General features: G+C 40.8%; 1 protein-coding gene and 1 long non-coding RNA gene across 8 annotated transcripts in view; one reads left to right on the forward strand and one right to left on the reverse strand.

Moving 5' to 3' along the window:
- LOC113010812 (uncharacterized) overlaps positions 1–11,139 on the reverse strand; it is a 25,904-nt gene extending 14,765 nt beyond the window's left edge. The window contains exon 1 of the long non-coding RNA XR_003270388.1: positions 11,050–11,139. This is a non-coding gene — a long non-coding RNA (uncharacterized LOC113010812). The remainder of the gene's footprint in view (positions 1–11,049) is intronic.
- LOC113010810 (BTB/POZ domain-containing protein KCTD1) lies at positions 7,140–18,675 on the forward strand. Of its 7 annotated transcripts, none has more exons than XM_026150025.1 (7): positions 7,155–7,174; positions 7,762–7,837; positions 11,148–11,287; positions 13,583–13,761; positions 14,385–14,529; positions 15,687–15,992; positions 18,390–18,675. In XM_026150025.1, exons 3-7 carry the CDS (start codon positions 11,198–11,200, stop codon positions 18,549–18,551), a joined length of 882 nt encoding a protein of 293 aa, XP_026005810.1. In that variant the 5' UTR covers positions 7,155–7,174; positions 7,762–7,837; positions 11,148–11,197; the 3' UTR covers positions 18,552–18,675. The 7 variants fall into 7 exon arrangements, with proteins under 7 accessions (XP_026005813.1, XP_026005810.1, XP_026005814.1 ...); XM_026150023.1 differs by lacking the exon at positions 7,155–7,174 and adding an exon at positions 7,511–7,656; XM_026150029.1 differs by lacking the exon at positions 11,148–11,287.
- Positions 18,676–26,271: the final 7,596 nt, after the last annotated feature.

The raw sequence follows: 26,271 nt of genomic DNA on the forward strand, positions 1-26,271 counted from the left end.
CAGATACTGTTGTGTACTGGAGTTGAACATTTACAGCACCATCCTTTACCTGCTTGCATGGGGCTATGTCCCTTAAGGCTTCAGTATTTTGAGTCCAGCACCCTTTCATTTATATAGCACAAACAAATGAGTACGTAAATCTGATGTTTTATGCACTGACTGTTTCCTCTCAAGACAGACGATGAGAAATTGATCGTTGGTTGGTTTGGATTTATTGACCCCACTCATCTTCAACTTACATTGAAGAAGACAGGTGACATTTTCCTGATGAATATTTGTGACCTGAAAGTATATGTGACTTTTGTTTCCATACACAGACATTGACTCTTAGATAAATGCGGGACTGTTGGAAATTACCAAACAACATCCTGAGCAAACCACTAGCACAAACAGACAGGAAGCCATTCTCATCAAATGCCCGAGCTATACATGTTTTTATGCCAGAGTACCCAGAGACACCATACAGACTCTACACAAAGGATGCCAGCCAGCTGGAGGGTTTGAACCCAGAAACTTCTTATTGTGACACAACAGTGTTTATCATTGCACTACAACGCCTCACGAAAGTATATCAAACAAATATATCCACTCTATGTTGACAAACTTTCAAAAGTTTGCCTCAGACCCCTCAATTAGGAAAAGCTAATAAAAAGTGATAGCAAATAATACACCAACATTTTTTTCAGCTGTTGTTTGTGAACATCTTGAATGGCTTGTCAGCAAGATGTTGAACAGAAAACTGATAACGCATGGCTAGCCCTCATCGCGTCTGCTTCCATGAGTCATTAATTTGCATTCACATTCAAATACCAACAATGGCTATATGATGGGAATATTGTTATACCCAAAGATTCATTTGCACATCACATAGATGCCAGAAAATTATATTTCAAAGTGCACCCCGTCCTTATCTAATTGAAAACAGACCAATTTCTTGCGACCTCAGATTCCCCATTCCCAGCGTAGAATAGAAAGGGCAAAAGATAAAACATACACCTTAAAGATCATTAGCAATTAATATTTGGGGATTCGTGAAGAAAAACAGCGTTAAACACTTGTTTAATAATTCATACTATAAACAAGAAAGTCTCCCACTTCCTTAATAATTTAGACGTAAGCTAATGTTGATTTATTCAGGAAGGTCTCTGCCACCAGCACTGCCTGGAGTGCCCAAATTTGAATTAAAGTAGGACAGTAGCAGGCGAGTCTGTAATAACATTTGTATAATTTTATTATTGCTCTGGGCTCAGTTCATTTCCTCCTCCAGTAGCTGCGTGAAATTGTTTGATTCTGGAAACTGCCTTGAGTCTGCGGCTCTGGGGTTGGAGGGTGGTACAGGAACAGGAAGGCATGCGACACTCTCTCTGTCTGATGCTGTCAGAAACATAAACACAGACACACACCTACGCGCACACACACTAAACTCCACGTACATGTACATACACACATGCTGAAATGGAGCGAGAGAGAGAGAAATAACTTTGTTATTCTGGGTTTTGTAATACTGTTACATTGGCTCACTTAATAACTCAAGCTGTCTAGAGGATATGATTGATATTCTCACTCACCTTGTCACTTATGATAAATATTATGCTGCATTTATGTGAGATGGCTAGGAAGTGGAATAACTCGTTCATTACATTATCATATCACACAAATATGAGAGTTTGTGTTTATGTCCCTTTCTAGCAGGGAGATTGTCATTTCTTCCTAATATTAGTCAAAGAAAGTCAAGCAAAAAATGTTTCTGTGCAAAAGAGTTTGTTTGTAAAGTGGCTAATCTGATGACAGCCCAGCTTTTTTTGGTAACTTTACCACTTGGAAAGCTTTAATTTTATTTGGCCCATGAGGAAGAATTAAACTCCATAATTATTTGGGGGGGGGGGGGGTTGCTAGGCTATCAACTCTTATCATGTGATTTCTAGTTTGTGTTGTTCCACTACAACTATATTGTGATTTTGTTTACCAATGATAGGACTATCATTTCCAAAATGGTAATTTAGAAAACTCTGATTACTCTAACACAAACAATCAAGTTTGGGAGGTATTAGCTCATGTAACACACACCTGAGACCCCAATGGCTTTGACACAGGAAGGGAGGGTGGAGAAGTTCTGATTGGTTTCCTCGGGGCTCTGCTTCCAACTTCCCACCCGCACACATTCCCTCACTCCTCCCCGTCCTCCCCCTTCAATTCCTTTATGCAGAGCAGCCCAAACTGCAGTTTGATGAAACACATTTGTTTGACTTAACTCTTGCCTCCCCATCATGGCTAAATCTCGAAGGCCTGTCGTTGTAATGTGGCCCAACAGCAATTGGGTTAATGAGAGGATATATGTACAAGTGTGGGACTTGACCGGAGGAGCTGTTTTCCATTTGGGTTTGGTCTGCTCATGTTATTAGGGAAACCTTTATTATTGTTGCCCTCTAGTGGGAACCATATAATAGGATTACATTTTATTAGAGCCTCCCAGCATTACCCAAGCAGCCCCCTCCTCTTGTCTCTCTTCCCCACATAGTAGTGTCACTGACTTCTGTCCACTGTGGGTGGGAAGGGTACATTTGGCGCTGCGAGGGAAGCCAACAAGTGGGGAAACCGATGACACCATAGAGTTGAGATCTCTATTGTTCCTCAGTTACTGAAAAAGAAACTCGCTGTGGTAAAATCTTAATTTTTGCATAACAAACTTGAACAATCTCATGAACATAACAGACTCTGTCATGTTTTGTTTAATGTAGGCTAATAATCAGCGGTTACACTGGTCAGGGCTCTATCTCATCACTCTTCTGCCACATCATAGCTGATATATTGTTACAATTCTCTGTCTTAATATTTTTACACATTACTATATTACATTTTGTCTAAGACCATTAGCTCTAATAGCTCTAGCTAATTGCAGCTGAGGGATATAAGAAAGGGGTTCCAGTTCTACTTGCAGTGGTTTCCCCACCTTTTGTTAGTCGGATGACGCAGGTGATGTGATAGATGCAAGCTACCTATGCCTAGGAAGTGGGAGAAATTATTCAAAAGTCGAAATGGAAATCTGGCAGGAGCCATCCTGAAGCTATTATATTAGGTCTGAAATATTCCACATGATGTCTTACCAGATATCTAGTGTGGATGGCATAACATTAGAGTACTACCAGAGACTAGAAAGAGAGGTCGTATTTCTCCCATATTAACTTCTCTCTGTTGGCTCCATGTTAAGTCGAGAATTGTATTTCAAATCCTTTTCCTCACAGATTCCTGAATGATCAGGCCGCATCATATATTAAATACCTCATAGTATCGTATTAGTTCAATAGAGCACTTTGGTCTCAGAGTACAGGCTTACTCTTGGTTCCTAAAGTAGGTCCAAAAGTACAATGAGAGACAGAGCCTTCAGCTATCTCCTGTGGAACCAGCTTCCAGTTTGGGAGACAGACACACTCTCTATTTCATACTTTCCTTTTTCATAAAGCTTATAGTTAGATGATCCTGTTCGTGAACCACCCTTTGGCTATGCTGCTGTAGGCTCAGGCTGCTTGGGGACTTCCCATGATGAACTGAGCATTTCTCCTCCACTCCTGTCTTTTTACTCCCCATGCCACAATCGTTCATTTACTCCCACCTCCTTCATAGTATGTGTTTTACCCTATTTGGGGTCTCCATGTATTCCTATTTTCTGTCTTCTCTTTCTCCTCAGCCTTCAACCAAGGGGAGCAGATGGCTGCACCTCCCTAAGCCAGTTTTTTTTTCCCTGTTAAAAGTAAAGTTCTTCCTTCCCACCACTGCCAAATGCTTGTTCATAGGGAGTCATCTGGCTGTTGTGAAATTCTCTCTAGTATTAAACAGTCTTTACCTGAACATAAAGCAAACCTGGCCTGTTGTTGTGAAGTGACACTCTATAAATATAGCTTAGCTGAAATAAAATAAGATTAAACTTAATTGTGTAACTGGAATTAAACTGTTAAAAAAGTCTTAAATCACAAACGTCTCTCTTTTTACTAAATGCCTTTTACCAAGCTTTGGGCCTAGCTGAAATAATCCAGTATGGGTTGCTTGTAAGCTCAAACTCAATTTAACCTTCCACGCTAGCATGGTTTGAACAGAATATCATAGCAAGTCAAACAGGCTGTTAATGCAGGATAGTCTGAACTATAGTTTTAGTATTGTTTGTGTATATTTTGCTAGAATATATAATATAAATTAATGATCCATTAATATAATTTTCTTTAAAATGATATTGATGCATAATGGCGATCGTGGCTCAAGAGTTGGGCGTTCGCCCCGGCTTGGACAGTCTCGGTCGTTGTGTCCTTGGGCAAGACACTTCACTCGTTGCCTACTGGTGGTGGTCAGAGGACCTGGTGGCCCCACCTCGCCTCTGTCAGTGCGCCCCAAGGTGGCTGTGGCTACAATGTAGCTTGCCATCACCAGTTGTGAATGTGTGTGTGAATGTGTGTGTGAATGGGTGGATGACTGGATATGTAAAGCGCTTTGGGGTCCTTAGGGACTAGTAAAAGCACTATATAAATACAGACCATTTACCATATTACTGTCTCCTACTTATGATAGCCTGACACCATTATTCCTGTGTGCTAACACACTAGAGTGTGCACTTATAGAAAGGTGTTTTTTCACACTACAAGCAGTGTGCATCAGACCTTACAGTTATTTATATACAGTCTGGCACATGCTCTCTATCATAAGCCTACTCTTTATAGTTTGTTTTTGGATTCAAATCCAGGAAGAAGTATGTATGAAGATATATTTGTTACTGCGGGTAAGTTGTGGCAACCCTGTAACAAGGTCTACACATACTACAAATCCCAGTTTCACCCCTCGTAACAGCCCCACAGCAACACCGAGGGAGGCACATGTACATGCAAACTCAAAAGAGTTTGCATACTGAAAGTTTCTATTGAAGGGAGTGAACAAAGGCTCAACTATTATGCAGACACTTGTTTCTTGTCTTTTTCTGTTTGCTATTACTAATGGAACAAAAGAGCTTCAGTTATACAATTACTATAATTCATGTTTAGCCTTTCAAAGCCTGATGTGACTTGGACTATATTATGGCAAAGGAGAGGTTCTCCAAAGCTAAATTTCATTGTGCCAAAGATAATACTGTATTTGATGAACAGGTCTGGCCTCAAACTGTGCAACCCTGCAGGGCAGACTGAGTCAGGAGCTACAACAGCTACAGCACTTTCCCTTATCCATCCCACTCCCTTACATAACCACAGGCCATGAGAGGGGTGTGGCGGGTAAAGCAGCAGTTATTAACTTGGTCTCAGGCAAAACCAACATCTCTTTTAGTCAACACTGAATTGCAAAGAGAGGAGAGCCGAGTAAGATACTATAAGTGCAGTGTTAATTCACACAATTTAGGTTTATCAACGGGTTTGGGCGCAGGGGTAGGGGGAGTGTCATGTGTGTAGGTAATAAAATATATATGCAGAGGGCAGTGAATTATTAATGGTAAATGGAGTTTGCTTAGAAGTTACATAAATTATCACTTTGTCCAGAACAGAAACTTATGGGATAATAATAAATGTTAACATGCAGTGTAGCTGTGGCACAATTAAATAATCACACAGTAAACAAGCTGACTAATCTAAATGTTGCACACCAGTACTATTTGAAGTTTGCAATCTTTAGCCACCATAAGGCAGTAGTTATTCTAGCAAGTTAGGGTGCAATTAGGAAAAGTCTAAAGAAAAGCTTTCCTGGACTTCTAATGCTTATTGAACTTCCTCTTTCAAAACTTACTCTCACTAAGTGTTAACAGCAGAGACCAATTGTCATGCAAGTAATCACACCTAGTGTTTCTGAGACATTACTGTAGTCCGTTAAAATAAATAAATAAATAAAAAAAAAGAAAAGAAAAATTCCAGCAGGCGGAGTGAGTTTTCCAGGCTTCCTCTCTGCTTTCTCCAGTGAGAGCATTTATAACCCTATGATGTCATTCAAGTTCGGCAGTTTCTGTTTGGGGCAAATTTAACATCTGCACCCAATCTGGATAATTTGTCCACCAAAATGTGGTACAGCCAGTGAGTGCAGGCCTGCTGTTGCTGCCATTATTTAGGTCTAAATCCAAGTTAAATACCTGCCGTTCACAGGGACATTGGAACAATTGCTTAGGTTCCTTTTTTTGGCAACCAACACCGCACTCATTCAGCAGTCTACCCTGGTTAGTTTCATGATACGCATTTTGAATGCTTTGAAGTTTATATTAAAGACAGCTTCACTCGTGCAGAAAAAAATAACATATGGGATTTCTATAAAGGTTGTTCATTCTTATGGCATCATGGCTGACACCTGATTCTTGAAGTATTGTGGCCCAAACCAGCAACCTGTGGAAAAAGTAACCTCATCTTAACAGTTGAATCCCCTGTCCCTGTGGGACGTGCTGGTCAAAAAGTGGAAAGTTTCATGGCCGAATTGGACGTTCATCCTCAAAAGGCAATTTTGTTTGTAATTTATAAAAGATCTGAGGACACCACTTTTCTGATGAAAAGAGCTGAAATATGTTTTCACATGGTTCAGTCCATCAGTCCCTAGTGACGTGGCATTGTTTCTCCACTGTTGCTTGAACTTCAAAACGAGCTTGGATTCAGTTTTGTCTCTGCGTGAACATTAGGCTACATGGCATGTTTATAAATATTTAGTTTAAATTGATGTCTTATCCATCTTTTTTTCTCTCTGGTTTCTCTGCTTTTTATGTTGGGTAAAGTTACACTAACAGCTTTGCTTTCATATAAGAAAGTTTATGTTCTGCCCAGTAGGGGGCGCAGGAGATATTTCAGCCTTCCTTCATAGTGTATGGTATGGGGATAACTATTAAGAATCTAAAGGAATAACTGTCAACCCTGTGCCCACATGTGCACAAAACACCACTCTTAACTCGGAAAGAATAATTATGCCTGTTGACTTGTAACTTTGAACATGTAATTCCTTTACTGTTTGCATCCCCAAAGTAATTCTAAAAGCCTCAGAAGTGCCTCAATCTTCCTGAAATCATGCATGGTTGAACATTTGAAATGAGCTCGCACATCACCCTCGGGCACTGATTCAGACTTGATTGAGGCAAGGCAAGCTGCAAGTGCTTATTTATACAACTGGTCTACGTCATTTGGAGGTTGTCCAAAGGGAGGAAAGAGACTGAAAAGATCACAAAGACCAAACTCGAGTGAGAATTTCATTTAAGCACATTCTATTAATTTCGTTGATTCAAGGTTAATCAACAAGTTGTCAGGGAGCACATGCTGCGTGTATACGTTAAAGAAGCAAACTAGTCAGGTTAGATGTCTGAAAAGTAAGGGGGAGAAAAAAAATCAAAGGACTCCACCAACAATCTATATAATTATCATCATCTGCTGCCTTTCCTCCCTGGCAGAAAAACACTCCATCCATTTGTAGAAATCGCCCGGGGGAACGTTACATCAAAACTAATCATAACGATTAAAATCAGCTTCTCTGCGAGACCGAGGCAATAGGCAAGTTGGAGGCAGGAGGGGTGAGGGTGTTGTAAATGCAGAAAGAAAAAAAATATTTGATTTTATAAAAACATAAACTCAACAAAGACTGAGGCACTGCTGCTGTGATCTCTTTCTTTGCTCGCGGTTTTATTTTGCAGATTGGTTTAGACTGGGGCAGAGACATGAGCTAATTGTATCCTGATCTTTGCCTTGAGGGGTTTCGGAGCCCTGGAGCAAGTATTCTCTGTATTTTGTTCTGTCTACCTTAGCCAAGCTATTGCATTTCTCACTGGTGTAGGAACAGAGGCAGATCGTGGGCCAAATCGGACGGAAAAGGTGCCCAAAAAGATACTTTATGCTGCTCTATGTTTCAGGTAAGCGAAGATTTATTTGGTTTGATTTTATTCCCGAGGTTGGATGGACTGGGACATAGAGGCGCAGCAGCTTTTACGCATGTGCCAAGCGATTCGAGCGGTACAGTTCTTAAAAAATATTTAACCACTTCCTGGCTATTGTCCCTTACTTACTGTACAAATGTATGCGCGTGACTACAATGTAGGACGTTCTGGTGCATCCAATCTAAACGAACAGCGGGCTCAGACTGTGATCTTGTCGAGCAAAGACTCTACTTATCCACCGTGTGAATTCGCTCCTGGCGCGTTTCAGATCGGAAAACATCGCCGTCTCCGTGTCTGCTGCTGCTGTGCAACTTGCTCGTAACTTACTTAAACCCGCGTTTGTCGTTTTCGTAAAGGTTTTTCGAAGTGAGTTTTGTCGTGAAACACTTCCATTTCCTGGCTGCCCTAGATCTTCTAATGAAAGACGCCATTGTGGAGTAATTTTGCCGAGGGCGTATTTCTTATTCTGTATGACAGGATGTACCTTTTACACACGTCAGTGCGGAATCTGTGAATCATCCGTTAATGCAAGCCATGTCCGCGTTATGAGATTCACATTTATGCATTTAAAGACGAAAATAGGAGCGAATTTAGTCTTTAGTCTGATCGCTTTACCACCGCGCCGTGCGTAATCAACTCCAAGGTCCGGATGCGAATCGGCACAGATATACTTACTCAGTAGTAGTAACAGTATCGACTTATTTCGCCTGTAGGACTATACTTTGTAAACAGACATGTACTCCGTTTAAAGTGTGTACTTTCTACAGTATTGCATGTGGTATCCTAAAATATAAAGATTTTTTTTAAATAAAATAAAATAAAAGATTGTGTTTGATTACTAAACATCTACCACTGGACCCCAGGGAGAATACTCAAATCCAGCTCTGGTCACCTGTAATGAAGCCCTTAGCCAGTTTCACGAGTTCCAGGGGGTGAATGAATAAAGAGAATGGTGGGACTGAGATGTTTGGTTGTCAGGACCAATCACCTGATGGCGCTGTTAAAAAGGGAAAGGGGGGGGGGGGGGGGGGGGAGAACTGTATATAGGGCTTCAGTTCATCTGTTTCACAGTGACAGTAGATTTACAAACAGAGCTCTGAGCTGAAAGAAGACACTTAACAAAACAGGCCAGAATCGCATTAGTGAAACTACAGGATCGGTTTGAACTTCATCTTTGCTTGCTCTCGATTGGAACACTGGGAGAGAAATGCTGTTATTGTATTTTTGTAGTGGCTCTGCCACTCCTGTGCCCTGGGATAGTTTGCTCTATGCCAGTGAACATGCACTACAGTCTCTAACAGCCTGCGGCTACATAGCACTGATCACACTTCCTTATCTGTGATGTCATAATGATGTACAGCTCCAGTAACTCCACAAAGAATCGTTTTCAAGTAGATTAGTACGTCTGAGAAAACTGAGGGAGTAATTGTGTGTTCCTGGTTGATAAATAAGTAAGCACTACTATGGCTTGTTTTATAGTTACCAGCTGTGTATGAAATTCTTGATCGTGTGGAGAATCAAAGCTTATCCGGACCACCGTGCTCTACTGGAAATGATTATTTTTATGCAAGTTACAGCCAAAAATTGAAATGGTGACTACACATAAAATCAACAAGATGCTTTAAAGTACGGTACAGGTTTGCATAGTATGTTCAAATGTGGTGATGTGTTTGTGTTTGTGTGGGCAACCTCTTCATTCTTTCATTTAATGCCTTAGTACTTTTTCATACTAAACACATCTCCACGGGTCATTTGAAACATACCAAATACTCCCTTTACTGTTAAGTATAAGACGTGGAGTCAGTTTGAAGACAAAGTCTCTGCAGTCATTGTTCAGAACTTATATGCTTATGTCAGTTGTCATCAAAGAGGGGAGATGTGAAAACAAAAACATTAATGACAATGACAAAAGTTTTATTGAAATGCGGTATTTTGGCTTTGCTGCAGCATGCAGTTACTTTATATTTACAAAGTATACAAAGTCCAGTGGGATATGCATTTGATCTAGCTTACAGTTTTTACCCAAACCATGCTGTTATAACAGTTCATCATTACCTTTTTCATATATATTTTATATATACAGCTAGCGGCAACTGATGTTAACCCAGAGTTTGTAGTTGTCTGTGTATGGACATTTCAAACAAATGGCCACAGGCAACAAAGCAGAGACAACCCATCCAGATTATGTAAATACCAGTCTGCCTGCCTTGAACTGAATGTTAATGCTCTGATCTGAAATGCTAATTGTATCTTGTGAGATATGTCGAAACAGTGAAGAGTTGCATTCTGGGATGGCCAACTTAAAGTCAGTCTGTTACATATGCTGAACCCCAGAAGGCCCTTCAATTATTACAACAGCAGACAGATCCTTGCTTTCTATGTTTTTGGATTAATTATTAGTGGAACACATACCCTGCTATTTCTTACTAAATATTCAACCTGAGCTACTGTAAGGTGTTAGTTCCTTAAAGTTTGAAGAAAGATGGTCTTGCATTAAAGGCCTGAAAGAAAACTGGTGAAAAACAACAGAAACAAAAGGGAGTAGCTCGACTGCTCCGGGCTTTGATGCTCTGCGCATGTTTTAGATTTGTTTGTGCATACTGTGGTGCAACAAAATTACACGAGCTGGATAAACGAACAGATTCCCTGAACACATACGTTTTGACTTCTTTCGCAAACATCCTAACATGCATGGGAGACTTCTGTAGCGCTGTGCCAAATTCAAAATGGCAACAGGTTGGAAAAGCGCTCGTGTGGCACATCTCAGGATTCGTACTTGTAGATTCTGAGGACGCTGTGACCTTTGAACTGATTTTGAGCAACGTAGACACAGGTCCGACTAAAGGTTCACGACACGTCTTTATTTCCAGCAACTCGGGATGATTTTGTGATATGAGAGCTCATTCCCTCAACTGGCTCCCTCCAGCTCCCAACCCTCCACTTCCCACCCACCCAACCACCCGTTCTCTTTCACTCTCTCTTCTTTCTCCCCTGCAATTTTCCATAATGCCTCACAGATTTTACACTCAATCCACCTTTGCAATGACAAGGCTTTGAGGAAATCCAATTCCACCAAGCTGTTTTCAGAACTTACTCTCCACAGGCACACACTTTCTCTCACTCACTCTCTCTCACTCACACACACGCACACACCACCATCTCCACAAATTAGTCAGGGAACAAATTACCTGCATTCTGAGTGTGATCCCACGCACTTTGCCGGCTGCCTTACACAGGTCCCCTTTTGAAGAGCAGCCATGTGATTTCTCTCTCTTTTGCCCCGCAGGCCCCTTTGCCTTCTGCGAGGGATTCTGGAGTTGAATTTTAAAACTATGTATGGCTGCTGCCTGCGCTTATCAGCGCGTGCACAAGTGGCATGCAAATCAGACCAGGATCACACACCGCATTGGAGGCCTACACTCAAAGGCAAGCTTAATTGCTAATTGGGTATCTAGGTGTGAAACTCACACTGCCAATGAGAAACAGGAATGTGGATGTTTTAAGGCCAGTGGTTGAACTAATTAATTTTAATCTGAATGTTATTAAAAATTGTGGATTCCCTACATTTCTTCTGCGGAAAAAAAAAACAACCCAGGAGAGTGCTGTGGCAGTACTTTTAACCGCAATTGGACATGTTGTGGTCTGGTTTTATACTCCACGATATCATTAGTGTGGTAGCTTTGCAATGCTGATGTGGTCACTGGAGGTGGTGTTAACACCACACCGCAGCGCTTAGACTTGTCAGACACAGAGCCAGGGAGAAACAGATGAAGAAGTTTTATAGCTGCTCTGAGGGTCACACCGTTGATTTGAAGGGGTGTTAGCTGGTACTTCACATGCAGTGTTTCTTTGCTGACCTCAAGGACGTTTAGTTATTGATAACATCTTGCAGCCTGTAAATAGTGAAGAGTCCTTTCCCTTAAAGCATCATATTCAGAATGCATTTGGCCATCTAAAAAATAAGAGTGATGTTCCTGACTGCTTTTGTGTGACTGGAAAGCGCACAATCAATCAGGTGCTTATGGCTGGTAAGTGTGTGTATGGGTGGGGGGAGGTTGTATTTTGGGGGGGGGTTGAATGGGCTATTGCAGTGGTATTTTTTTTCTTTTCTTTTCTTTTTTTTGTCCATGTGATTGAGAAGGTTGGCCACTGTTTCGGCTTTGTCACAGACTCAACTTTGTTCGACTGATGTGTTGGAAGGCTGAACAAAAACTGCTGCTGAACAATGGGCAGCAACGTGTAGGGGGGGGGCAGTGGTCGCGCGTGGAAACACTGCTCCGAAAAGGGGGGCAAAGGCCAGCTGTTCAAGGTCCAGATGTGGCGTGTTAACCCAAATCGCATCATAAGCAGACGATCGCATTTTGCAGGCTAAGGCAGGATTTGTTTCATTCCGCGAAAATGCGACACACATACCTGCCACTGAAACAGCGACAGCCCAAAAGAGCCGCGGGCGCTACAATGCTAATGTTGTCGGGGGCTTTGACTTCTCCCAGCCACTGCAAAGAAGCCGCTCCGTGTGACAGCAACGGCTTTCGCTCTCACCCCCGGTGCTCGCTATTTTTTTCACGCCTCTTCATTTTTGGCAGGTGTGTTGGAGAGGGTGAAAAAAAAAAGCCTCACTGCTTTCTCCTATCTCTTTGACCCTAAACGTCTGAGCCGTAATGGACGAAACGGATATCATGGACTTAACGCATCAGAAGGCGAGAAAGCGTCCCCGTCCAATCAGTTCCGTGGATGAGTCCGTGCACGCTTCCCTCAAACGGCTCCCGATCCGAGCGGCGGAGTGCAGGGAGAGCTCGCTGATGTTCGCTGTCAGAGGAGAGCCCGTTCCCGCAGCATCTCTGAAGCAAAATGACCATTCGGTGACTTCCTCTCCAACCACAGTGATGCCGGCGCAGGTAAACGCGTAAAAGTGTCGTGTTGTCTGGGGAGGGGGAGAGCGATTTAACTTTCGACTTTATGGAGCGAAGTGCCGGACACTTTGTTTTTTGGTAGTTTTGTTTTTTTTATTTACCGAATCGAAGAAATCATCACCTCGGTGCCCTCAACCGTAGACTGCGCACACAGTGTCAGATAGTCCTTCCTGTGCAATATACTGTAAAATGTATGTGTTGAGTTCACGGTTTTGTTTTGTTTTTATTTGTTTTGTTTTTTAAAGCAGATGTGTCTAATGTCCTGCTCACTCCTTAGTGATCGGGACACTTTTGAGGTTTTCTCCAATCTTCACTCAAACTTTTTCGGGTATAAAGTCATTTTTCATCTCAGAGCTTAACAGAAATCGTCTCCTAATGGTGTTTGTAGGTTATCGTGAGACGTTATTCTCCAAATCCTATTATAGTATTCAAATCAGGAATCATTATTGCTCATTTTCATGACTGAGATTGATGCTCCAAATTAATTTGGTTTTGGAGATTATGGCCCACAGGAGTGGATGCTTGTGGATTGTGGCAACATTCAGGTCAAGGTCGGGCTGCTCTATCTTGCACAGAAAAGGGTAACAAGAAAAAAACCCACCCTTGCTCTCCACTCCTGACTGCAGAATATATTGGATAAAGAAATGCACAGATTGTTGTCTCTTATTAGCCTTTCTTTCTTTTTGCTTTCCTAATATACTAATTTTTTCGATCTTCCCTAGAGTTGTTTTAATTGTCTGTTTCATTTGCAGCAGAAGATTACAATCTAATGTGTCTTCCTACATGCATTTCCTTTGTGCTCCCTCAGGATAATCGCTCCAGCATGTCCAGGCCCATGATCACACGGTCACCGGTGTCTCCCTTGAGTAACCAGGGCATCCCAACACCTGCTCAGCTCACCAAGTCCAATGCTCCTGTGCACATCGATGTAGGTGGGCACATGTACACCAGCAGTCTGGCCACCTTAACAAAATTTCCAGAATCTCGGTGAGTTTGCCCTGCCATACAGATGTATTTTAAGTGGAGGGGGAAGGTTAAGATCCAGGGTCAGAGGTAACCATTTGTGGCAGGATTTTTGCATGTATTGTGTGTTTTACAGGGATGTTTTCTGATGGAGCCTAATGTTTTTTTGTCAGAATTTCCTTGCAGTTTGTTGTTTATTAGTTATTGTTGTAACGCGACGGCCAGATGTCACATTTTGTAAAACTCTGCTATTTTAAAGGGGTAAACAATTTGTGAGCACTTTAAGTGCAGAATGCAGAGAGCAGACAAAGGCAACTTGGTTATTCTGACAGATGTCACAGCGGCAGTAAAGAGCCAAAGGGCATGGAGCCATCTGGAGGCTGGGAGGCCACACTGTCGCTCCAAGCACAGGCCCGCGGGTGACTGCCTCCCTGCCTCAGGCAACCAAGCACCAGCTGGCCTTGACCTCTCAGGACCTTCTTTCTTTCTTTAAGACAGATTTAGTGAGATCAAGTTTAGGTTTTAAAAATTGTTACAAGTATTGTTTGTGAGTGTAAAAAATACACTGATATGTTGTCCTCCTTCTTCCTTCCTTACCTCCCTTTCTGCTTAAATCACCACCCCTCCTCTCTCTCTCTTACGGGCAGAATTGGTCGTCTCTTTGATGGCACAGAGCCTATAGTCCTGGACAGCCTGAAGCAGCACTACTTCATTGACAGGGATGGACACATGTTCCGCTATATCCTCAACTTCCTCAGGACGTCCAAGCTCCTCATCCCCGACGACTTCAAAGTAAGTTGATGCCCATCCTAGAAACTGTAAATTCCCATCAGCCAGTCAGCAGTCCTACAACTTAACACACACAATGAATGCTAAGGCCGTGGAACGCCTTTGGTCACTGGTCCTCCCTGAGTTACTGAAAATGGTTCACATGCTGGAGAGAAAATATCAGGGCTCTACCAAACAAACCCCAATTGCAAAGCATTTCCTCATCAAGAGATGCAGTTTGATTCCTTCTAGCTACAAACTGGCAAAGATTCTTTTGCAATACATAAGTAAAAAAGCAGGCTCGTACTGAAACAATTATACTGACACCCATGGCCATACGATATCCTTTTTTCTGCAGCTCTCTGTGTTCTTGTGCCAAGTGTCCATCCAAGGTGCCTGTCACTGTATGTGGCACATAAGCAGCCCACCCCCCACTCAAATAGTTAAGCAATAATTATTGAACTTGCCCTGGGAGAAAACAAATAACCACATTATCAGATGGACTGTCCACTGTGCAAAAAGTATGTCAGTTAAAATAAGCAGAGGCAAAAGACAAGACCAAGTTCAGGCTAAGGCCATATGCTCAGTGAGTAGATGTTGAGAGGATCATGTGAAAACTGGAATGTGGTGCAGTTTAGGCCCTGCAGTGCTGTGAGTAAAGGCTCTGCTCCTCTAGCCCATGCAACCCTGTGTTACACGTCGCCCTGTATCTTCTCTACTTTGGATCTTTTGTAATTTTTCCTGAGTGGTGTCTCGACTAGGGTTTATTGTTCATTCATGTAGAACAGTGCTTTTAAAGCTTCCTTGTTCTTTCTGGGGTTTTTTTTGGAATATCTCAGCTTTAGAAAGAAAATGACGACTTTTAACTGTTTTGCTTTTTGTGTCTTTTAGTATGTTGCTCTCTAGTATCCAGATTGTCCAGAATTCTGCATCAAGACTACCTGTAGAAGATAATATTGTACAATTAAGCATCGATCTAGGAGGGAAAAAACAAAAAATATTACAAAATACTTTGAAATCTAAACAGAATAATCAACAGGAACAACATATTTGATACAACCCTGAAAACATATACCATATTTACCATGGTTTTAATGTGTAAACCGTTAAGGCCGACAACTTCACATTTCTTTTTCGAGAATGCAATGATGTGAAAACCCTTCAACTTTTATATCCTACAGGACTACAGCCTGCTGTATGAGGAAGCACGATATTTCCAGCTGCAGCCCATGCTTGCTGAGCTGGAGCGCTGGCGCCAGGACCAGGAGCTAGGTCGGGTGTCCCGTCCCTGCGAGTGCTTGGTGGTGCGTGTTGCACCCGACCTGGGTGAGAGGATCACACTCAGCGGTGACAAGGCCCTGATCGAAGATGTGTTTCCAGAAATCGGAGACGTTATGTGCAACTCCGTCAATGCTGGCTGGAACCACGACTCCACACACGTCATCCGGTTCCCACTGAATGGGTACTGTCACCTCAACTCTGTCCAGGTTTGTATCCATCTATCTTGAAAACATAATAATTGATTGCAGTAATGTTGTGCTCATTTAGCCTTTTTCTGTCATAAAAAATTAGTTATGTCTGATTGCAGGCTTTCTTTTTTTAATCTTTTTTAATCCAATCAAATTACAAGAACGGCCTCGCAGAAAAATGGGTGCTTTGATGAGTTCATCAAAGCGCTAATTTAGAAAGCTATCATTACACAAGTCTACCACCATCTTTACTTTCTGTGATTTGTATGGAATAATAATGTTGACTGTAACTGGAGAGCTGAAAAAGGGCTGAGCTTCAGTACTATCCACTGATGTAACACTATGTTTTTGGATGGTTTTGAACATATAACATTGCATCACACAAAAATGAAGCTGTAGGTGTGCTTCATATGCCAAAAAAAAAAATCAGTTAATCTGGACTTTTGGTTTTACATACAGTTTGAAAGGTCTCTGTTCAACCCATTACTTCAGGTGAAACCATGTCTCACAACCTATAAACATTTTATTTTGGTCTCTTGGTCTAAAAAGTCATTACATTGGCCAGAGTCTTCCACCATGTGCTAGATGGTTTAAAGACTGAAAACAGAGACCAGAGAAGCTGAAGGAGCCTCTCAGCCCATTTCAAGTTTGTTGTGAATTATTTGAACAATGATGACCAAAACGCCAGCTTACAGTGGGCATTAGGGCCAAACTAATGAAAAGTGATGAGAAAGTTGTTAATGATGGGAGTTTTACATAGTGGAACAGCTGAGACCTTTATCAGTGGTGCAAAAGGAAACTGTAAGGAAGAAGAAAGAGGAAGTTCAGCGTGTAATGAAAACACAAGTCAGTAACTCTGAGTGTCTTAGTGGATCAACAGATTGACGTCCAATTTAAAATAAAATCAAGACTTTGATGGTGTTCTGTTCAAGTATTGTTTCTGCGTATAACATCCGAAAAGCATTTGGCAAGATTTCCTACTAAGAATTGGATGCCTTAGTGAATCAATACCAGCAATATCTTGAGGTTGTGCACTTCTGATATATTAGTTTATCTTTGTTTATTAAAGTTAACTTTGCCTTTGTAAACTCTTATAAGTTATTAGGGGTGTTATAAATCTAAGGGTTGGGAGTCTATTCGAACACCATTCATTACAAGGAGATAGAAAATAAGTTTGTTGTAAGAACTAGAGGTCAAGTTTCAATTTGCTTTCTATTAAAATATGATCCTTTCCCAGGAACTGTGTTTTTACCTGAAACTAATACATGCAAAACTGAAGCTTTTAAAAAATAGGTGTATGCTGCACACACAAGTAAGCCTTTACTCAACAAAACACTCTTTTTGTGTCAACCTCCATTGTTATTGTCTGCATGTATTTGGCAATCCTGCATTTCCCAGATTATAAATTCATACTCCAATAACTCATTGATGGTAAAATCCTCAGACATGCATCCATAAAGGATGAAGTAAAGGCATATTTGAAAAGATTTTACAATGATTTTGGACTATGTCTCCGTCTGAGGAAGTCAAATCACCGCCTCCTTCCCAAAAAACACACACACAAACCAGACTCTGGAGTGTGTGTGTGTGTGTGTGTGTGTGTGTGTGTGTGTGTGTGTGTGTGTGTGTGAGTCGTGGAGAGCAAGCAAGAGAGTGAGCATGCTCCCTAGCAGGTTGTCCCCAGGCAGGGCCCATAATCCTGTTTGGTTATTAAAGCACGCCGGCGGTGAATGCTGTATCTGCGGCTAATGGAGGCAGGGCGGGGGGTTTGAGAGAAGGAAGGGGAGCAGAGAGAGCTGCCAGCAGTAGGGGGACCTTTGTAGTTTTGGTGAAGGCTTGGGCCTGGGGGAGAATTGGGGAGAGGTTTTTTTTTTTCCTGAGCAGCCCACACTGAGCCAAGTGGCAGAGAGAAAGCCTCACTGCTCCCTGGGGCCTCTTCGATGGAATGTGATCCTACAACCCCCCTGGACACGTCTGTAGATGTCTGCGAGGCTGTGGGATCAGGAACAGCTACACACACATAGACAAACACACATATACACTAGAAAACAATGAAAATGAGGTATGAGGCAATATGAGAGGCTCTTGGTTTTGTGAAAGTCTTGCGAAAGTCCCATCCAAATTCCCGTCACAAGCCGTATGTTGCTGCTACTTACTCCCAAAGCTGTTTCCAATGCTAGACTAAGGCAGCAGCACATAATTGGAGGAGTTTTGGGTGATTGAATGCTTTTCAGCTTTGCAGCAGTGAACAAAAGGTTAGTGGTTAACAATTTAGCATCACTGTTGTAGCGACTCCCTGACTGGCTTATCACACTGACTTTTACCAAGAAATGACCAACCGTGTGCATTTCCTTCTATAATCAATATCTTGCTTCTGACATCCTCCCCCCTTCTATCTTGTTCCACATTTCCCAGGTTCTAGAGCGTCTCCAGCAACGTGGCTTCGAGATCGCTGGCTCCTGCGGCGGAGGCGTGGACTCATCCCAGTTCAGCGAGTACGTCCTGAGGAGGGAACTGAGGAGGACAAGTCAGCGAGGGCCCAATTCAAACAGGATAAAGCAGGAGCAGCTAGACTAGAAGCCTCCCAAGCAGCAGGAGGTGCTAGACTTTTCTGTGGCAGCCAAACGCTTGACGCTGCAGAGCTCTGTGGACTCTGTTTTTCTTTGTTCCCTTGTTGATGTTTTTTGTTTTCTTAAACTTGAGAATCATCTAAAGAATAAAAATGAAGTGCAACAGGAGATTTTTTTTATTTTTTTTTTTTTTGCCATAAGAAGATACAAGATATTTGATAAGTTTGAGATTGTCCCCCTAAACCAGTTTAAAAAAGGATTTATATATGCTGGATCCCCAAACAAAGTTTGTTTTAAAACTTGGAGCCTACATTAGGTTGAATAGGAGTCCTAATTTTCCCATATAAATTAAAAAGAAAAGAATTTGTTGCTGATTTTATGTGTTGCATAGCTTTTTTATTTGTATTTTTTTCAACCAGTGACTTGATTCAGTGTCGCTGGCATATTGGTTAAATCAGTTTTTACCCCTTGTTTTGAAAAGGTCACTAATGTGTTGCTTACAGTGCAGAATGTCTTCGTTGTCATAAACAGTTAGTCTCAACAACAGCATCTGTTTTTCATATAATAACATGACGTTAAATAATTACGACACCAATGAAGTGTTTTTTTCTTGAATTGCTTATTTTATTGGCCTAAGTCAAAAAATACAGTTGACATCAAAATTTAACTTCAAAGACTTTTATTTATATATATATATATACACACACACATGTATGCAGTAAGGAAATAGAAGAAGCTACTTTCGTCTGCTCTCTTATTCACAAGGGGTCACCACAGCGGGTGGCTCTGCATGTTTGATTTGACAGATTGTTCTTATTCCGGATGCCCTTCCTGCCACAACCCCAAAAGGGATTTGTGTCTCCTCAAACTGGGGATCTTTCTTTTGTTGGGCAAATGTGTAAACCACTACACTATGGAGCTGCTAGATGCAGTAAGGAAATCATTTTGTGAATTATTATGACACACCATTTGCCTCATCAGGGACTATGAGCTGCAAACCCCCCGCGTCCTACTTTGGGAATTATTTAATTGGATCAAAAAAAATTCCCTTGAGTCATGACCTGTAAATTTTCATCGTATATGTGTTTGTGTTTTTTACATTTAAACTTTTTAAAGGAAATTTTGTTGCTTCAGACATGACTGAACAGATTAAAAGCTTATTGTACTACCCACTCCAAGATCACTTTTATTTGTAGCACATATTCATATGAAGTTGAATATAAAGTATTTCTTAAATAACTGACCCACCTATGCTCCCTAGATTTGAGTAAAGAAGAATGTAGCAAAAAAAAAAAGTGAAATAAATCTCAGCTAAAGTAGTTATGGTGTCTGTTCACAGTTTTTACTTTGCTGCAGGGACTGCTTTCACATGTCTCACAGCAGTTAATTAGTAATTCCATAAATTTGATTTTGCTGCATCTGTTGTACCGCTCGCAATTATTTCAAGAAACCTGAATGTATTTATGGCAAACATGATAAAAAAAAAACCCAAAACATGACATTATGTAGTGTCTTTGCTCTTTCCAACCAGAGAGGTAAAGCAAACTGCCGAGGCAATATTATACCTTGGAGGATTTATGCTGGTGCATCAGTGACTACACAGGGCATTCTTTACTTAGTTATATTGAATAGAGCCGACTTCTCCACGCAAGTCCTGTCAGTTGTACTTCCACATATTCCTGCAGGGTCAAAATCCAAAGTGAAATCCCACACGGAGCCATGTTGTCTTGTCTCCATCCCTTTTGGCAGAATCTCCACTTTCTTTGGCTATCTACAGTTTATGCTATATGTCTCCCTTTCAGGCCCCTTTGCCCCAGATTCCCTTTTGATTGACTGTTATGCTCATAGGCTAGAGGTGCAACTGTGAGTGGTTCAAAGCAATGCTCTGTTCTCAGTCATAAAATCAAAAACAATTCCTGTGCACGTGGAAGAAACTTTCAACTTTCAATTAAAAGCACTAGAATTCACTCAATTAAAACTTTGTGTTTAAGACAATACATCATTGGCTAAACATTCTTTTAGCAAAGCTAAATATAATGCTTTAAATATTCAGCTCTTTTAATTTTTATTTCAGTACTCATTATTTAAAATGACTGATCATTTTAAGCAGAGCCATTTGCTTTTTTTTTTGAAAGTTAAGTGAAAAGGTGACATCTTGGCCAGGATATATTGCTACCAGTGACTGCAGATACATTTCTAAAAGCTAAATCATGATTGGAAGAGGTGACCTTGTTGGTTTCTAGATAGATGGGCATCACCCAATTTACAGGAACTTTACTTTGGTGCAACCAAAGCTTACTCAGATTGGTCTATAACACTCAGACTACGAATACACTACAAATCAGAAAGTTTCCACTACCACCAGTCTTATCCCTCCCCTACAGGGTCTGGATATTCACACAGATAGTGGTTTATAACATTTAACACATAGCATAACATATAGCAACAACCTGCAACGACAAAGTACAAAAACCTGCAAAACCAAAAGCCTGTTTTTACTTTACAGGCCAAACAAAGAACTTAATCTTTACATTTTTAGGATTGACTTAACATGTAGATGTTTACATGTAAAAACATGTAAAAACATGTTTTTACGCACACGTAAAAACATGTAAATATAGACATGTAGTTATCTTTGTAGGTGCTGCTGGATAGATTTTGTATCTACCGCTAAGCTAAGTTAAGCTAACCAAACCAGCTACTGGCTGTAGCCTCATATGCATCGCATGAGAGTGGTATGCCTGTCTCTCAAGTATTTCTATAGTAACTAGAGCATTTTTTTTCTTTTAAAAACATTTTGCTATTCTTAAATAAGTTGTAATTTTATAGGTATATTAATCTTCTTATGAATAAAATGTTATTAAGGATAGTGTCACTCACTAAACCAGTGAGCTTTATTTTAAATTCTGTAGCACTCCTACTTTTTGTGCAACATATGTGATTTTCGTTCTTTAAGTTTACTACCTGTGGGGCAGCCTCAGTATAATGAGACCTTGTCCATCCCTATCGCTTTTCACTTCCTGGATTTAGACTAACTTGAAAAGGAATTAGAGATATCCTCCTCTCAGAACGCATTATGCTGAAGAAAAGATGAATAGTATTAAAAACTGACTTCCAGTTCTTTAAAGGGCAGTAGTTTGGAGGAGAATAAAGTAATCTGGGATCCTCCTCCTTCTTCTGTGGCGCCTCTGTGATTATGTCTCTTTCACTTGCTTTCTCTCTAGTGATTATTTCCAGTCATCAAAAGGCATTGCAGGGCCTGGAGAAAGTGGCTGTGGCCATCTTTCCCTCAATCCCGAGGCTCTGCTTACTCACCACTAGTGAAGGTCAGTGGATGGACTCATTCACCTCATCTTCAGATCATCAGCCCTCGCAGTGCTCAGTTCTACAGCCTATAGTGCAAGCAGTGGCTCCAGTTCCTAATGAATATACAAACTAAACAGACTTATTAGATCATGTACGCTGTACACCATCTTCCTCTAGCTGCAGTCTTCTCTCTTGTTCTGTGTTGATCTGTAGGTAATATTTTCTACCGTAGGTGCCTCCTACCTTTATTGAAAAAGCCTCTTGGCCATTTTATGCCAGCAAGATAATTATAAATGTAACCTATGGCAAAAAAGAAAAACACAACTCCCACATCTCTCCCTTGCCATTTCTCTCTCTCTCTCTCTCTTTCTCTCTTTCTCTTTCCTTCTCTTTCTCTCCCTCCCTTCCTCCCCCAACCTCAGCCTCAGGAGCTGATTTCAAATTTTCAAAGATATCTCATAGTGAGGCTGTGAGATTGAAGGCTCATAAATACCTTTATTATAATATAATGGTCACATATTTCCACCCATTATTTCTGGTGGAAAAGAATAGTTCATTGGTGTGATGAATGTCTCGCAGTCTTTGGTACTTTAAATGTTTTTAGTTGGACAACCGCCGGTAGAATAATATCTCAAACGGACACTCGCTAGTATAATGATATCTCATTGTGGCTTTGCTTCAGTTAATAGCCATTCTCAACCACTGGATGTGTAACATTGCTGACCTTATTTATCTGTTAAAGTCACAAGGCCCATGTAGGTTTTGGGAATGCCTACTTTCCAGTAATTTGGGACTATGTAAATATGCTGTCTTCTGGTTCCTTTTTTTTCTTTTATAAGAGGAGTGATGGACAATGCTAACGAGGCAGACTTGGTAACATTTATGTATCACTATTCCCATTGGCACAAGCCTGACTGCATGTGCTCACATTAATGAATAGGTGTGTACAAGATTACCACTATGGAATGAAAACAATCTCAAGTCTAATCAACTTCATTTCAAATCTGAAATAAGATTAAGACATTAATCCATGAGGCAGTGTGCAAGGTGTATGGGCAGTTGCTGCAGCACACAGTGCACAGACTCTGCGTTTATGCACAATGTTGATCGAGTGAATTTTTGGGTGAACACTGACAATTCCTATTCCTGTATGTGCAACAAGCCATTTGCACTTCCGAAGAATCATGTGCAGACCTTAACTCTTTCCATCACTGTCATAGATTATATGGACCAGAGTACTGGGCCACATTACAAGTACAGAAGGCACCCAGTCATGGAAATCCATGCCAAAAGACCCTGGTTCACAGTTTTTGTGCTGCTGTTAATGTCAAAGTAGGTTTTAAAAGCTGCACTTAGTGGTCTGCCACTTTGTGGCTGAATTACTTTGTTTTCTATATGGTTCCACTTTGCAATAAGACTGCTCACCGATAGTTAAACAAACTGACTTGTTGCAGTTTTGTCATCCTATTACAGTGCTGAGTGAGCTCTTTAGAAAGACCCATCGTTTCCACAATTTTTGTATGGCAATGAGCCTGAAAGCACCTGAATTCAGATGAAGAGGTGTGGCTCAATTCTTTTGTTTATATAGCGTATATGCGAATGAAGCTATGAGGGACACTAATGAGAGAGTTAACAGAATTATGATCCAGTAATTTATGATAAGTACTTGAGACTTAGAATGATTTTTTTAGGTTCATATGACTGCATTCAGCTTCATCCAGACATTTCCACAACTATAATGGAGCCAAGGTTCAGGTGCATACCATGTGTGTATCGACAGAGGTGTGAAAAAGTATTTACCCATTTCCTAATTTCTTCTTTTTTGATTATTTCATTTATACAGGGTAAAAATCTATCCAGACCTAGTTGGCATTGTGTGAAAGTAATTGTCCCCCAAGACTACTGGGAACACATTCTGTGCACTGTCCAAACTAAAGTTTAGCTTTTTGGAAGATTTGAGTCCCACTGCATCTGGCATAAAATTAACACAGAATTTCATAAAAAGAACATCATGCTTAAAGTCAAACATGGATTTGGCTTTGCTGCTTTAGGACTTGGATGACTTGCCATAATTGATGGAAACGTGAATTTTGCTCTCTACCAGAAAATCCTGAAAGAGAACGTTTGGCCTGCAGTTTGTGGTCTAAAGCTCAAGCCCACTTGGGTTATGCAACAAGACAGTGATCCAAAACATCAGCAAGTCCACCACTGAATGGCACCAAAAAAATAGATAAATAAATAAAAGTGCGTGTTGGAATGGCCTAGTCAAACTTAAATCCAATTGAGATGCTTTGCCATGACCTTAAACATGCTCACAAAACCTCCAGTGTTCCTTTAGCTGTACACTTGTCTCTTGTTCTGTGTTGATCTGTAGAAATATTTTCTACAGTAGGTGCCTCCCATACCTTTATTTAAATTTTGGTGTGGCACAGTCAATGTCGGGACTTAAAGCCAATTGAGATGCCCAGGCATGACCTTAAAAAACCTCCAGTGTGGGTGAATTAAAACAATTCTGCAAAGATGAGTGGACCACAATTCCTCCGCAGCAATATGAAAGGCTCATTGCCAGTTACCACAAACACTTGATTCCAGTTCTTGCTACCAAGGATGGCGCATCCAGTTATACAGGTTTGGGTGCAATTAGTTTTTCAAAGGCAAGTTTTGGATAGCTTTTATTCTGAAATGTTTTTCTCTGATGATCTGATGAACAAATAAGCAAAGATAAGAAATCAGTATGGGGATAAATACTTTTTCACAGCACTGTATGCAGATTTCTAGCACTTGTGGCAGCTAATATTGACTGTGGAGTCTGTAATTAGGTCCCATTTTTTCCTATGTGAAATACATGCTAAGCGTTGCAGTCTTTCGTGTGCTTATCCATTAATGTGACAACATCCAATTTAGACTTCTGAAATGTTGATAGAAGTTAGTAAAATTTGCTAAGTCTGACAGGTTGCTTCCTTAGTTTTTAGGAGAAAGTAACCTGGTGCTCATTCATGGCTGAAGCTAAATGTCTTAGATTAATTGAAAAGTGTTTATATCTGAAAGAGTAGCTTGGTATCTTTATGGATGCATCGTTAAAGCCCGCTCTTACTCCCAACTCATAATACGCTGAGGCTTCTCATACCATTTTAGCTTATACGGTGAGGAAAATTAATGTGTAAAATTGGCAGGTTTTATGCATTCATAAAAACTGAAATTATGTGAAACTTCAAATGGGTCGTTAGGATAACGTGGGCTTGAAACACTACATGTACTAAGAGTAATTTACACCATAGAGCCATACTTTTAAAAAAACCCTCTAAACAACTATTTCTTAAATATGGCTTTACAGAGTTAAATCTGTGTTTTATTTTTACTTATAAAGAGAAATACTTTGTGTATTGAAAACTGGTGGTAAAGGAGTACTCAGTGTAACTTAAAATGTGAAAAGAAAGGCTGATGACCAAGGACCTGTGTGTGGGATTTGGGAGTGACAGTGTGTTGGGGTGTGTTTTGGATATAAAACTGTTTAAGGCATGATGAATTCTATAGAGAATCTCTTACTTTTGTTGCAGGATACTTGTTTACACAAAATGAAAGGGAAACACACACACACACACACACACACACACACACACACACACACACACACACACACACACACACACACACACACACACACACAAACATGCATAAGGCAACTTCGTATCTATCCACACAAGCATGATACTTTCATTGTATATGGAACATAGCATTTTACCTGGAGTTATTTGCTGAATTTCAAAGATTCATCCTTATGTAAATGAAACAGTCCCTGCAAGTTATTCATGTACAGGGAACTGTCCAGTCAGTCGTTGGGCTACAAGCTCTATGAGACTGTACTTTGAGCTGAGAGGTAGCAGGGTTTAACTTACTGTGTGTACATTTCTTTCGGTTTTGCAGTGTTGTACATATGCATCCTCCACCATGATATACAGAATACTGTCAAAAACAGTAGTTATTATTCCGTAGACCCACCTTTACAATGTAGCCTATGGTGTTTGCCCTATAATGTGCGACAGTGCTCCAAGTGGAGACATTGAGGTAGTGCTTCACAGTATGCTGTGCTTTGTATTGTTTATTTATCAGTCAGGCCTTGAATTATGGTTTGCTTGCAGTGAAGAATTTTAGACCGGACTACGGTCGCTGCAGGCCCCTTGGCATACACTGTACACTGAGAGGGAATCATTTATATTCTACTCCAGAGGTAACAGAAGAACATGAGATTGGGAAACAGCTCAAACACCACTCTGCTTGTGAGGCTCAAGGCGGAGAAAAGTCAAGCTGTTTTTTTTTTCTTGTGGGCTGCAAAGCACATTCAAGCAAGTTGTGTTATTCTTTTCTATTTTTTAAACTTATTCCTCCTAAAAAAGAAAAGCTTCATATATAGGCTGTGTCCA

This window comes from Astatotilapia calliptera, chromosome 18 (genome assembly GCF_900246225.1).
Source record: "Astatotilapia calliptera chromosome 18, fAstCal1.2, whole genome shotgun sequence".
Lineage (NCBI taxonomy): Eukaryota > Metazoa > Chordata > Actinopteri > Cichliformes > Cichlidae > Astatotilapia > Astatotilapia calliptera.

What these genes read in the sequence shown, in the direction of transcription:
- LOC113010810 (XM_026150022.1), top strand. Translation starts at nt 12,523, where the DNA reads ATGGACGAAACGGATATCATGGACTTAACGCATCAGAAGGCGAGAAAG. An exon ending in TCATCCCCGACGACTTCAAA is followed by an intron (nt 14,530 to 15,686) that starts GTAAGTTGATGC and finishes TATATCCTACAG; the next exon opens with GACTACAGCCTGCTGTATGA. An exon ending in GTCACCTCAACTCTGTCCAG is followed by an intron (nt 15,993 to 18,389) that starts GTTTGTATCCAT and finishes CACATTTCCCAG; the next exon opens with GTTCTAGAGCGTCTCCAGCA.